The following is a 15,074-nucleotide window of genomic DNA, read 5'->3' on the forward strand; positions in this document are numbered from 1 at the left end:
TACCATGTTGTAATAAGACTTTGGCTATTGTAGTAATTCAGCTCTGTTCAAAAGATGTAACCAGCTTGTGAGATTCAAATGTGATTTAGGCCTACTGGATCTCTTTTTAAAATGATTCTCCCCATGAACATTTGCCAATGGAAAGGAAAGTACCTAAAGCAAGCCCCCAGTAAGGCTATCCAACGTTGAAGATGCCACTACCTACTGGCGAAATGTGGAATTGCAGCACTTAATGGAAGTGGACGGACGTTCATGACGTCACGTGAAAGGCCCGGACCTCAAAATTGAGGTCCGGGGCTGGGCTAGGCTAAACTTCCGCTCGCTCGAGCCATTGAGTTATCATTATACTTCCGGAAGTCTTCCGGGTGCTTCAAAACGCCACTGAGCAACTTCCACTGAAATGAATAGCGGGGGGGGCGGGGCTAACACTCCAGTTCGGTCTCTATCCTTTATATACTCTATGACCTAAAGGCAGTGCAAGGCAATGCAGGTGTGTTTGTATCTAGCACAGAAATAAGTTGTGACTCAAAGCCACACCACCAGGGGGACACAAACCCTACAAAACTGGACAAATGGGACACTATAATAGTCAACATAGTTGGGGGACTTGAACCCACACAATGTTAAAAGCTGAGACTCAAATCCCAAGAAGCTGGTTGTCTAAAATAATCTAAAATAACCTTTTAAAGGTATATTCAGTGATTTGACTTAATCTAAATATCACTTATTTTTTCTTTTTTTCTGGATAATCCTCCCTACTATAGAGTGTGCTGACCATATAAGGAGTTCCTCCCTGTCCCCAGTGAGCCCCTGGGGTCAAAAAACCCTAGTTTCAGTTTTGGTGGCGGGTGGCAAAGCCTTCATCCAATCAGGATGAGAGGGGCCTTCCTCCAATCATGATCGTGTGGGGGCGGGCCTTGATGCACATGCTGTTGGCCTGTTGCACTTCCCCCCACTGTAGAGTGTGCATGTGCACATTTTGTTACCGGGGCGGACTGGGTGGTTTTCCAAATCACTCAAATCACTGAATGCTCCTTTACCACTCACCACAGAGCTTATCCTGGAAATTCAGTCCAAACTGGTGGATGAGATCAAAGCGCTCGACCAGGAAGACGTGGTCCTCGAAGGGCGGGGACGCCATGGCTCTCAGCGACGTCATGTCAGCTCTGGCCACGCCCACGGCGTAGATCTCGATGCCCTTCTCCCTGGCCTCGGCGGCCACCTCCGCCACGCGGTCCTGGGGGCGGCCGTCTGTCACGATGACGGCTACGTTAGGAATCTGTCGGTGGAAAGGATGTCATCAGAGATTGATTATAGGGTGTTGGGAACCTGTCGGTGGACAGAGATAGACTATAGGACGTGATCTGTCAACAAATCAAATAATTAAATCAAAGAATGAATATACTTTTTCTGACAAACTGTTGACAAAATATATACATAAGCAGGATGCTGCTACTGCTTGTTGTGTCTCTGCAATCCGGAACTTATTTCAATGAATTAAATGTTATATGTATGTGGTCTCCCTAACATTCAGGAAGGATAAATAGTAGTAAAATAGCTACCATTGCCTCTATTTTGAGCATTAGAAATTTGGTCAGCCATGCAGGAGACCCAGGTTCAAGTTTCAGATATAAAAGGGGTTCTCAACCCGTGGGTCGCGACCCCTTGGGGGGTCGCCAAATTATTTTATGGGGTCCCCAAATTATTTTCAAAAAAAATTAAATAAAAAAATATTTTCACGATTTTTCAAAAATAGCAGACCTACAAGCTCGTAGCGCGCCACTCGGTGGCGCGCTATGAGCTTGTAGATCTGCTATTTTTCAATAGCTAAATTATATCAATGCTTAAAACACCAAAAGGGGTTCCCGCCCAAAATGGTTTAAGGTTATTGTAGCAGTCAATTTATATTGGGGGTCGGGAGGGGGCGGGGCAGGGGTCATGAGACATTGCCAAAGCATTTCCGGGGGTCCCCGGCCAAAAATGGTGAGAACCCCTGAGATAGAACATAAAGGGTACGGATTGTAGTTTTAAAGAGAGTTGGAAGCCAAATGTCAAAATAACCTCAAATAAAGATTCAGGCAATTTATCATCCTGGATTAATGGTATTTCAAAGAGATTTTACAGCCAGTTATTTTCTCATTTCATGTGGGCTAAGGGGCAAAAGCAGTGCCTGACAATTCATGGTTTTGTGGTATTTCAGAGAGCTTTCAATCCCAGTGTATCGTTTCTTTCTCTGGGAAGACCTTTTAATTGGGCCTGTTTCCATCTCTGGGGTTAATAGAGACATTACAATTTCATCTCTGATGAAGATATGTGAGACCTTTTGTCTTACATGCTCTGATGAGCTGAAATACACCATTTTCTACTGAAATAGGTACCATCAAACTAATCTCACTTCTGTCAATAATGTATGTTTCACAGGTTGTACTTTTGAGTACCATTTTGATTAATACCTTTTTTGAATCTGAATTTGTACCTGATAATATACTTCTTGTGTATTTTAACCACATGAAACCAATCGTCTGTATTCTGTTGGCGAACATTCTGTAAAAATATCCATTACACAAGCTCAGAAGTCATTGCGTTGCATTGTGAGCTTGTAGATCGGTTATTTAAATTGAAGAGATTTGGTGTAGGGAAAAAGGAGGGTCCCGGGTACAGTATATATAGACCCCTGTGGGACTCCATGTCAATGGAGTATATTATCGTTGAAGATCCGTTTACCTTGGGCCTGTCTCCCTCCTCTGCAGTGAAGGCTACGTTCATGGCATATTTGATAGCCAGACCCGTCATGGTGCCCTGCGCCAGGGGAATGATCTCATTGATGCCTTTTGTCATGGCCTCCAGCTTGTTGTGGGCCTTCAAGGAGAATTCATTGAGTACCTGATGTAGAAATAAGAAGAGTTATATCACACATCAATTAACTGAACCGAATGAGTCGACTCACCAAGTGAAGACAGTGGGCGAGAGGAGAGGATTAGAGAATTTTAATTATAGAGAAGAGAGCTCATTGTCTACACTTGAACAGGAGCTTGTTAAAGATTTTTTTATAGCAAGGCCAAAAAATAGGTGTGCCTATAGTTGAATAGCTGTGTGGCTGTTTTCAGCACCCTCTAGTGGACAGTTTTGCAGAAGAGAGGCATATCTATGCTGTACTGTAGATGTACACAGATATGCAATTGCTTCTTGTTACTCACCCATGCGACCACAGTTGAGTGGTCAGATGGGTGGGCCACAGATGTTAAAGTGAGGTCCAGAAAAGGTAGAGAACCACTGCACAAGTCACTGCACCTCCATTAGGCTTCTTGATCTGAAAGAGGAGAGAGGAATGCTGCTCACCTGGCTGGAGTACTGAACCACTCCCACTCTGGTGGCGTCCAGCCCAATGTCCAGCGTGGCCAGAATGTCAATCATGAACTTCCTCATGGTCTCAAACTCGTGAGGCCGGACGCTACGGGAGCTGTCGATGATGAAGACCAGGTCCACCGGGCCAGATTTACACTTCTGGGGTAAGTCTGGGGGAGGAACTGCGAAGACACACAAACACTTGTTTAGTCAGTTAAGACCTGACGCTGCCTTATGCAAATGCATTCAGCACTTCTCATCTTTCAAGATTTTTCAAAAATGTAAAAAAATAGGAGATGTACAAGCTAGCAGCGCAGTGAGCTTGTATATTTGCTATTTTTGAATAGCCAACGCTAAAATATAAAATGAGTGACCCAGATGCTTGCCTGGTTTTAATGGGTTAGGTAACCTGGGTGGGGAGTAAGTAACAAGACACTAGCGAGTAGCGACCCCTTAGATATTGTGCTGTACCTAATACCTAAGGAAGTAGTTCGAGACTATCTTGTTTCTTGATTTTATGTAGAACTTCTTGAGAATGTAGCTATTGTGTACTGTGAAGTTTAGTGCACAATGCATTTCACTTGACTTTCACTTTGTGATTGGTGACTGGTTGTTGACAAATAAGGTTGACACTTGAAGGAAGGAAAGGTTCATAAAATGGAATATCAATTCCCTTGGTGTAGATTTAAGTAAAATGTCTTGAATAGTCAAATTCGGAGTGTTTGTTAATATCAATCTCTCACACACCTCACCCACAAAAAAAGTATTATTAAACCTATAAACCGTGACATTTTGAGGGACAATTTCTATACAATTCTATACAATTTGTCATACTCACTGACACACTGAAGCTTACTGACACTGTAAACAAGCCTGGAATGTATGACTCAAAACAAAGATTGATCAAATGTCTTTGCAAGTGTTTCATTTTACATCTTATTTTGTCGGTTTGCAGTATATATATATTTTTTATTATACTGGAATCATGGCATAGCAGACCAACATTGTCATATTTGTGTAACCCAATATCGGTTTCACATTAATGAACCACTAAATCTGAGTTCGACTTCTAAAACCAGTAGCTACTGTGCATGCAGGGACACTGTTTTTGTCATTAATGCTCTCAACATCGTCTGTGAATTTACTTGTAACCTCATCTCAGTACAAACCCAGCAGTCGTGGATGAGGTATGAAGTGAGTCTGTGTTTGTGGTGTGGATTTATGAACTTGGAGTGGGCAGCCTTTGCTGTATTTAAGTGTATCCAAAATCTTCAGTGGTGTTGGACACAAAGAGAAAGCCATGCCATGTTAGGAAAAAAGAAAAAAAGAAAAGACTAACACTTTGCATTTAAACTTGCAACTTGATGAATTGTCTTTTAAGTATTGACAAAAACAATAAAACATGGCAAATGAAACATCTTCTCTGCTTTCTTTTATTCATCTCTCCTCTGTTACAGTATTGTTGGGCTGACCTGCTTTCTTTGCTGCTTTCTTTGGCATGCCGTTGGTGACAGCCACCAGGGCGAACAGGACGGACACACACACTACGCAAAGATTCCTCATCTTTGTCCTGATGATGGCGATGGGCTGGACTGAACAGACACAGAACTGCAACGGGTCACTGCGAGGGAAAAGAGAGGGAGGGAGAGAGAGAGATTTAATTCTTTATTCACAGTTTGCAAAAAAAAGTACAGTTTAATACAAATACAATACATGACAGACAAATATAAACGAGTAGTACAGTAATCAAAAAGAAAAATATGAAGGCCTACAGAGAGAGAGAGATAGATAGAGGGAGAGAGAGGGGGGGATATATATGAGAGATGGCGTGGTGAAGGGCGAAGGTCAGAGGAAGGGATAAAAGAGGAGAGACAAATAGGTAAATGCATTTATACATTTATACTAAATGCACTTTTATCCAAGGTGCTTAACAATATATTAATATATACACATATTTGTTACCATGTGTGTACCCAGCAGGAATCAAACTTATAACCCTGGATGCCCAAACAGTATGTTCTCAAAAAATAATGTGTGTTTTAGTGTGTGTTTTAGTGTGTGTGTGTGTGTGTGTGTGTGTGTGTGTGTGTGTGTGTGTGTGTGTGTGTGTGTGTGTGTGTGTGTGTGTGTGTGTCTGGTGATAACAGTAACAGTGGGATTGTGTTCTGGTAATACAGTGCATTCCAATCTGCCCCGTCGTAAAACATTCAGTTTCCTGACACCTGGCTGGAAAACACTAGAACACACACACACGCACGCACGCACGCACGCACGCACGCACGCACGCACGCACGCACGCACACACGCACACACGCACACACGCACACAACCGCAACATGTACTCAATACATGCATGCACCTATACAGTATGTAAATAAATATACAAATATAGTACAGTAGATGGATTCATCTCACACACACACACACACACGCACGCGCGCACACGCGCACACACACACACACACACACACACACACACACACACACACACACACACACACACACACACACACACACACACACACACACACACACACACACACACACACACACACACACACACACACACACACACACACACACACACACACACACACAGAGAGTAATATTCCACAGCAGTATATCCCTGTAGGCCATGGGTTCAAACAACAGGATAATGATAACGTCTGTCTGGGAAGTCTAGGGCACACTGTCAATTCAAACAGGCACAGCATGAAAAGCCACCTCTCTTGCTGGGGTCCTCAGAGAGCCTGTATCACTGTCTGCCTCTCTGACTGAGAGAGACAGGAGTCAGACACTGCAGTCAGTCAGTCAGTCAGTCGCTCACTGGCTGGGCTCTGAGCAATGACTCAATAGCAGTAGAAATACAATGCTTCTGTTCTCTGCTATAGTCTCATGGTCTGGATGTGGATCCCTGCGGCTCTCAACCCACCCACATGTTTTCTCCCAGCTTTCTGCTTCTGTCTCTCGTCACTTTCTCATGTGCACTGTGAAATCTGTTGAGTCCATTTGTCAGTTAATGAGCCCTATTTTATACTTCAGTGTATGGCGGTTTTACGTCGTAAAAAAAATCCATCACTCTCATCTTTACATCCCCTCATCCTCACTTCACTACATCCTATTTCATGCTATACTTTCTTACCTTTCTCTTCCCTCCATCCCAGCATCCCCTCATGATTCCTGCATCCCTTCATCCCCTTTGCCTCTCCCTCTCCCTTTGTTTTACTTGAATGCTCATCCAATTCATATTCAATACTGAGAAACTGTTTGCTCATGTTTTTGCATTTTGGTTTGATATAGCACATAAGCTTCTGGTCAAACTGGCTTACTGTCTCTCTACACTAACCTGAAATAAAGAATGTAATTGAGAATTCTGATGTGAGTAAGGAAGAATTCAACCAATGAGAAGTAAGGAAACAGGGATTAAGATACCAGATTATTGATAACAAAGAGATAACACACACAAAGACAGTACTGTCCCATCTAACATGGTGATAAAATAAACTGTCATCAAATCTCAATTCCTCTGCATGCGTGCGCACACGCACACGCACACGCACACACGCACACACACACACACACACACACACACACACACACACACACACACACACACACACACACACACACACACACACACACACACGCACACACAGGACTGTCTGTGTTAACAGCTCATAACTGAGTGAATCTGTGGTCTCATAAGTAAGTCCTCAGAGACACTGCTGGAGCCAGTAGCTATTTGATTAACCTCCTACCACACACTGGACCCTAGCTGGCCTGTGGATGTGAGTAAGCATGTGTGCCTGTGTGAGCGTGCGCACATGCTGTGAATGTGTGTGGCACAAAGAAGCCTTATAGTACATCTCTCTCTCTCTCTCTCTCTCTCTCTCTCTCTCTCCCCCCTCTCTCTCTCTCTCTCTCTCTCTCTCTTTTTAAATGGCAGTTCCTCAATCCCCAACTCCTTCCTGTCTCCCTCCGACTCCAGTCGTCTGTGACTGGCGACCACATGGCCTGCTGCAACAATCCACTCCTACCCCAAGCAGCCTCAGCACACGCACGCTCGCACGCACACATACATGCAGGCATATATGCAGGCACACACAAGCATGCAAGCACACACACACACACACACACACACACACACACACACACACACACATACATCGGCTCCCCCAACATGTCTATGCATAGGTCACATGCCAACATATGTTCTATAATTAGCTATTAAAAGAAACATTCAGTTCCTCGTTAATGCTCTGTTGTTAGCAAGTCATTGACTGCCGGTCTGTGGAGTGTAACTCCAGCTCATGTCCGCTTAGCGGGAGGCTTTGACTTTTGGCTTCCCATTCGGATCGCCAAGCAAAGCAAACAATGTGTTCCTTGGTTAATTGAAGAGTAAATATACACAGCGAAATCCCATTTACCTCTTCACTGAGGTGGCATAATGGACGACTGTGGCTACTAGCTGCAGCACTGCACTGACTGTGGAAATAGCCTAAAACTGCTGAAACCTCTACATATTTTCTATATTTTCTTTATTTTGTAAACTCATTGACTTCTAAACCAAACGTTACTGTTTCAACAGGGATCCAATGCAAATGGAGATCATTGTGCAGCGTCATGCCACATACTGCACTGTATAGTCCCACTAGAGCGCTAAATGCCACACAGTCCTGGCCTTGATGGCTGTTGAAACAGTAAAAAGTGGGTAATAGCTGTTGGTGTTGGCATGAAATATGAGATATTGCTATAACAATTTAAACAGTAGCTCCTTCACGTAAATGTCTTCTCAAGTCCAGGAATGAAAAATAAACCATACAATTTCCTGAAAAGTCTAAATTTCCCTCCATCCTTGAAGTGTGGCTTAAAAAGGGGTAGGGGGGTGGGGGTCAGGGGTGAAGGGATAAAAACAAACAAAAAAGGCATTATAGTCACTTTCCAGCAGAGGGCATGGCCTCGTACACTAAAAGTTGCTGAGGGGTGCCAAGTAAAATCATTTTACAAAGATATCGGTGTATTGGGGACTCACTGGAAGATGGGAAACAGGGCCCCCTGTATCCAGGCCCAATATAATTTAAAGACAACCATCCTTATTCCTCGAACACTGCACATTTCTTGTGCTAAACATCTTGCTTGTCCTTGAGTCGTTACTTCCCTTCCAACTTATCTATCCATCTACCAACCTTCCATTACACTGACATCCAGAAGAAGAGTTTTATTTATACCATGGACAATGCACAACTGAAATCACATTTCAGTTTCCACATCAATGGAAATGTGCCAGAGTTAGATAATGAGCTAATTTTAATCTTCAGTCTCTGGGAAGGTTGTTAAAATTGGTGGGCTAGAATTGTCAATACAACACGACAAAAACATTGTTGTTTTTAGTCCATAACTGAGACAGTGAGAGGATCCCAGACAAAGACTTACTGTACACTACACACGTAATGTTTGCCACATATATATACATTACCTATAGTAATAAGAAGGACTTGGATGCATGAACGGGTGATAGATTGCAGGAGTTGGAGGGGAGAGAAGTGAAGGATAAATCATGAGTGACTTACAGATGTAATATTTGGTCTTTCTTTCTATAATTGTACATGTCATGCTTTAAAGGTATATTCAGTGATTTGACTTAATTCAAATATCACTTATTTTTTCTTTTTTTCTGGATAATCCTCCCTACTATAGTGTGCTGACCATATAAGGAGTTCCTCCCTGTCCCCAGTAAGCCCCTGGGGTCAAAAAACCCTAGTTTCAGTTTTGGTGGCGGGTGGCAAAGCCTTCATCCAATCAGGATGAGAGGGGCCTTCCTCCAATCATGATCGAGTGGGCCGGGCCTTGGTGCACATGCTGTTGGCCTGTTGCACTTCCCCCCACTGTAGAGCATGCATGTGCACATTTTGTTACCGGGGCGGAATGGGTGGTTTTCCAAATCACCCAAATCACTGAATGCTCCTTTAAGGTGAAGCAAGCACCAAACAACACATGTTGTTAACCACTGACCATGCCATGTACTGTAACACAAGAGGCCTGGATTTCACTTAAGTGCTGCCCCCTAGGGAGCAGGACGCATAAATACATCTTCCAGATGTCCTCTCCTTCATATCCCTGATGTCTACTGAAATATCTATGTAAAAACTTTACTTACTGAGTGCAGGGCTCTCTAAACTATTGAACTCTGTCTGCCTTTCCGCATGACCTGAGTTTGTCACTGAATCACACCAGCTGAATCATGGGAGCATAAGTGTTGGTGACCCAAATGCTAAAATATATGATTATTAAAATAGCCACCCCTGAAGTGGACTTTGAGAAAGACCTTTGTGTGGAGCAGGATGTTGCTCAAAGAGTGTTGGACTGTTGGTGCACCTACTGTCAAAAGAAAAAAATCACACCCGTGTGAAGTGAGGGGCAGAGCGTGGTGTGATTTTTTTATCATCGAATTCTTTATCATCGTACATCATCATGACGTAACATGTTGAATTCTCCAGTCAATGTCAATGGGAAATTAATCTTTGTGCTGGTCGAAAATAGCTGATTTGCTCAGACACATATGACGTAAATTCTCCATTCATTGTCAACGGGAATTTAATGTTTGTGTAAGACGACAATGTACACTAATATTAGCTGAATATAGGAGCGGCTAGCGCCTCTCAAAAATAAGTGAGTGATTTATGTTAGCTGCATTGTTGCTACTAACGCAGGGCCAAGGATCTGTCTTGACCAATGGACAGATCAATATAAGCACATCCTGTTATTCAACCAGATGAAATTACCTGTGCTCAGAAATGCCAGTGGCTCAGCAGAATTCTAATTCTGGTTGGCAATCTCCGACAAGCTGAAGACATTCACAGACCGTTTCTAAATAGCCTTGGATTGTTAGTCATCTATAATGATCTATCAATAATGACAATTCGAGGGCAGAGCTGGTATGTGTCTTTGGAAGAGGCATCATTCATAACTAGTGTCCAGGTGCATTCTTCCTGCTGTCTAATGGACATCACAGGTGTGTTGTGGAGCACGGCTGTTTGTTATCCTCAGATGTGAAATCACCCCATGTCATAATGCACTTACCAGACACTATCGTGCTATTCTTGACTCTGTAGCTGTCGGGACATGCAAACAGACTGCAGTACACGTTGGTATCTTGAGACAAGAGCTAAATCTGGGTGATTTTTCTTCAAGACAAAAATAATGTACAGTATGTATTTTTGCAAGGAAGGATAAGTATTTAGTATTTACTGAGGGTATTGCTGGTGGTATCCAAAAACGCCTTAACTAAAAAGTGTCTTACGAATGTTATACCAACTATAAATGAATGGATTGATTTAATCTATAATATATTTATTATGGAGAGAATTACATTCAGCTTTAGATTGAAGTGGTTTAAATGGATTACTCATTTTATTATTTTATTTGTGTTGAATCTGTTCCATTAATGGACTTTGTTCACCTGTAGTGGATGCTTTTGAATCTGTAATGGAGCTTTCTCATGTATGTTTGTTTACACAAGGAGAATTCTATAAAAAGTAAATCGAAAAAATAAATACATTTAGAATAGTTGAGTTGTTAGATTGCTGTTTGACACCTTTGCGATCATTAACACAATTAAATGCACTTGATGCAAAAAAACTGTTGCTGCCATTGAAACAACTTTGATTGCATTATAAGTGTGAATGTTACAACCCTCTCAGCAAATACAGAGACCTGGGTTCTCACTTATCATTAGTGTTTGATGTGTGTGGGAAACCCACACTCTAGCAACAGGTGACTATCTTTATCCAAACACACACAGGTACAGTACTGTATGTGCTCACACACACACACACACTCACACACACACACACACTCACATACACACACACATGCACGGATTGCACGTACGCACGCACGCACGCGCACGCACACGCACACGCACACACACACACACACACACACACACACACACACACACACACACACACACACACACACACACACACGTGCGTCATCACCTGTTGCACTGTATGTATAGCTTCAGTCCAGATTCGATGGCTGCAAGAGGTGGAATATAAAAGCTTGCTAACAAAAAGGATGTGTATTGATTGTTTAACTGGCTGATCGGTATCCTGATGTCTTTTAATGTTTTATGGTTGAAGGACAGAAGCTATGTCTGTAGGATAAACATGCAGTAGCTTCACCATAAGGAACCACATATAAAGACTGTGAGTTCAGGATCTTGTGACACCATATCATCATTGTTCTCAACCAGGATGAGATTAAGAACAAGTGGAAATTGACCAAGAGACAACTACAGTCACAAGGTAGGACAAGTTATTCATTGTAGTTGACAATCTTAAATACAATTCTGGTGTGTTATAATTATATTTATATACTGTATTATTTTGTATTCCCAATGAAAGTTTTCAGGGCCTGCTATTTACACTACCCATGCAGGCCCACAAGAACAAACAAGATAAAAACTCATTGCAGAACTCTAATCTTCAATTTTAAAATACCTTGTTTGTGTATCTCGGAAAAACTGACTTCATGTACATACTGGGCTTTGATCCAACAGCAGTGCAAAGTACATGTAATTTCAGTGGACCATCAAGACATTATAAAACCAACTGAAGCAAGGTGGACATATACATGAAGTCCCTATCCATTTCAATACAGAGCTTAAAAAGGCTGATTAGACACACTGCAACAACAATCTACATCTGTTGTGAAACCATTTGCAAGATGTTTATGTGTCCATGTTCATTAAAAAAGTGGTATAATCTGAGTAGCTAGCTTGAAGTACTTTTTTAGTATATCATTTTTTAGTGGATGGGTCATGCAATATAAGAGAATGGTTACTTGTTTGAACTTTGAAAACAGGGAGTCGAAACAACCAAGTACAGTCACAAGCAGTTTATGTGGTAGGTTACATCACTTGTTTAAAGAATTGAGCATCGGCCACCAGACGGACAGTTTGGGGGTCTGGCATGTCCCCCAGCGTCCTTGACTCATCCAGTCACAATGTACCGGTACTAGGGATGTACAGAGGAGACATTTTGGCCGATATTTTATGGCCGATAACCAATATAACATACATATGTGTATGATCCAATGTAATGTATATGATCTCATTCTGTATTAAAAAAGTATAATAATGTTGTCCATTCTGAAAAAAGGCTTATAAACACTGAATTTAAAAAAAAGTAATGCCTCTTTATTCCAAACTAGGGATGCGCCATTATTGAAATGTTGGTCCATAACATATCCCAACATAAACAGCTTGAATGTAGTATTTTTATTTTAAAATGTTCCAACTCGTTGACTCTTTTGAAAGCTTCTCCAGAAAACACTGATAGAATTGGCAGCCTTCATCATCACAAAAGGCTTTTGTTGAATTTATTTTTCAACATAATTATTATAAATTAAAATATCTGCTAAAACCGATATCATTGTCACCATATTGCATTTTAAGGCCAATATCAGCCGATTCCGATGTGATGGCTCCATCTCCCAAACCACAACCCCAGCCCTCAACTTATTTTAAACAAAAATAATGAAGAAAACAGTAATATGACCTGTGTCAAAGTTAGAAATAATTACAAGCGGTATTAAAAGCATGAACAGGTTGTTTCGAGATGTGAACACAGAGAAGTCCTGAAGCGGCCAAGAGAGGTAATAGATCTGAGTGAAAGCCAAGGGGCCAGTGAGGCTATTCAACGTTGAAGGTCTGGGTCCTAGTGGTAGGAGGAGGGACTACAGGCGGACCCGTGGATTCATGACCGGGAAACCCCGTGCAGCTGGGCTTTAACATTGAGCGCTCGGTTGCATACGTCACTCCGGACCTCAAAGTTGAGGTCCGGAGGAGGGACTTCCGGCAGTCTTCCGGGTGCTTCAAAACGCCACTGAGCAACTTCCACTGACATGAACAGCTGGGGGGGCGGAGCTTCGCGCCAGTTCAGTCTCTATCCTTTTATATACTCTATGGTGAAAGCGGATTGAATACTTTATTAGCAGGATTGTTAACAGTAGAGGTAGTACAGTCAAACGTTATTCTAAAAGGATAACACAAATAATACAAAAAGCCCAAGACTACTCAATTTATCAAATGTCATGACTCTGAAAATGTACAGCATTCAACTTTGTTAAATCATACTGTACCATTCCTTAAATGCTAACTAAAGCCATTTATTCGCCAACAGTTGTGCAAAAGGCTGACAATGCTAGAGGACATCAGCAGTGACCAAGCCCACCACCATGCATGAGTCACATATTGTGGAGGACAGCACAGAGGGTGAGTGACATGACACCTGAAATATAGAAAAAATGGCATACCTTTTTGTACGATATTGTACAAATCAAACCACCCATGTTGATTCAAACTGGCAGTTATTAGCCAACCTACCAGTAACCTCGTTTATAACTGACAATAACTGTGTCATCATTATTCACAGTCACATACACGTAGGCCTACTTCCAGTTAATTGTTTCATTGCGACTCACAGTTAACTATGAAATCGTGCATTTCCCGTCAGTTTGTGTGTTGGGCACGTGACATCACGTGACATCATCAGGGATGGAGCACGTGACATCACGTGACATCATTATGTATGGAGCACGTGACATCACGTGACATCATTATGGATGGAGCACGTGACATCACGTGACATCATTAGGGATGGAGCACGTGACATCACGTGACATCATCAGGGATGGAGATCCTGATGTCATCAATAATATTAAGCCCATATATGGAGATCCCTGATGTCATCAATATTGGCCAGCAACTCTACATCTCACCTCAAACCCTTAGATCTCCATATATGGAGCTGACCTGTTCTGACATTCCATATGTTGATCCTTCCCCATACATCCTTCCTCTTCGATGTCTCCCTTTTGACTGATACCTGTCCATTCAAACTCTAGACGGGCCTGCCCCAAAGTTATTAGTGCAGCGGCGCCCGGCAGCCGGCGAAAACTAGAGTTCTCAACAGGCCCGAAAATTAAGATCTTACCCCCCATGCCCCAGCACCAGCGCTCGCCCAGCAGTCTGCTGTCAGCCTGTCACCCAGGCGGATGCGTGCACGCGTCTCGCCCTCAGGCGTCTTACTGGTTTTTAAATTTAAAATTTGTTTAAATGTCATTTAAATGTTACCTAAATAAATGTGCCAATGTTGGTTAATTTCACCGGTTTTGAGTCATGGACATTGTAATTTGTTTTAGTAAATAAATCTTTTCTTAAGAGAGTTTCCTGCTGGATTTTTCTAATCGAGTCTCTGTCCACAGTATGCTTTGGAAAATGGTTGATAATGATGTCATAGTAATAGTCAATGGGCTAATACCAGACCACCGGTATGGTCCATTAAATTAATCACATTCTTATTTTTAAATTGCCATATACCTCATCTTGGTTTAGTCCACTTATGCATTGGCCACTAACCAACATTCTTTCATTGGATGTGGAATTGTTTTGCTTAAAATTGTCAAAATGAGATACTGTATTTCTCTGGATTGAAAAAGTGACTATTCAAATGTGTTGTGACATTCAATGAATCATCTCATGACCCGTAATAATTATGTTGTGGCCCCTTGGGGTGACGGGCCATGACCGAGAGGTTAAAAATCAGTGCTTTGGGGACAGGTGTTAGGATATATTGACATCTGACACTTTGTGTCTTGCCAGAACATTCTTGCAACTCAATTGCACTGTGCACATTTAGCTGTAGCATATTAGCTGTTGTTGA

General features: G+C 42.1%; 2 protein-coding genes across 2 annotated transcripts in view; one reads left to right on the plus strand and one right to left on the minus strand.

Moving 5' to 3' along the window:
- The window catches only part of matn4 (matrilin 4), a 38,754-nt gene that overhangs the window by 20,425 nt on the left and 3,255 nt on the right, over positions 1-15,074 (minus strand). Inside the window, exons 2-5 of the mRNA XM_079509861.1 lie at positions 4,818-4,966; positions 3,340-3,527; positions 2,725-2,883; positions 1,048-1,279 (exon numbers count right to left, since the gene is read on the minus strand). Of these exons, the coding sequence (XP_079365987.1) occupies positions 1,048-1,279; positions 2,725-2,883; positions 3,340-3,527; positions 4,818-4,908 (670 nt within the window). The 5' untranslated portion in view covers positions 4,909-4,966. The remainder of the gene's footprint in view (positions 1-1,047; positions 1,280-2,724; positions 2,884-3,339; positions 3,528-4,817; positions 4,967-15,074) is intronic.
- Positions 13,588-15,074, plus strand: part of rbpjl (recombination signal binding protein for immunoglobulin kappa J region-like) — a gene marked incomplete at both ends in the record, with an annotated part of 29,835 nt that continues 28,348 nt past the window's right edge. Inside the window, one exon of the mRNA XM_079510705.1 lies at positions 13,588-13,624. Within this exon, the coding sequence (XP_079366831.1) occupies positions 13,588-13,624 (37 nt within the window). The remainder of the gene's footprint in view (positions 13,625-15,074) is intronic.

This window comes from Electrona antarctica, assembly GCF_951216825.1.
Source record: "Electrona antarctica genome assembly, chromosome: 9".
NCBI classification, from domain to species: domain Eukaryota; kingdom Metazoa; phylum Chordata; class Actinopteri; order Myctophiformes; family Myctophidae; genus Electrona; species Electrona antarctica.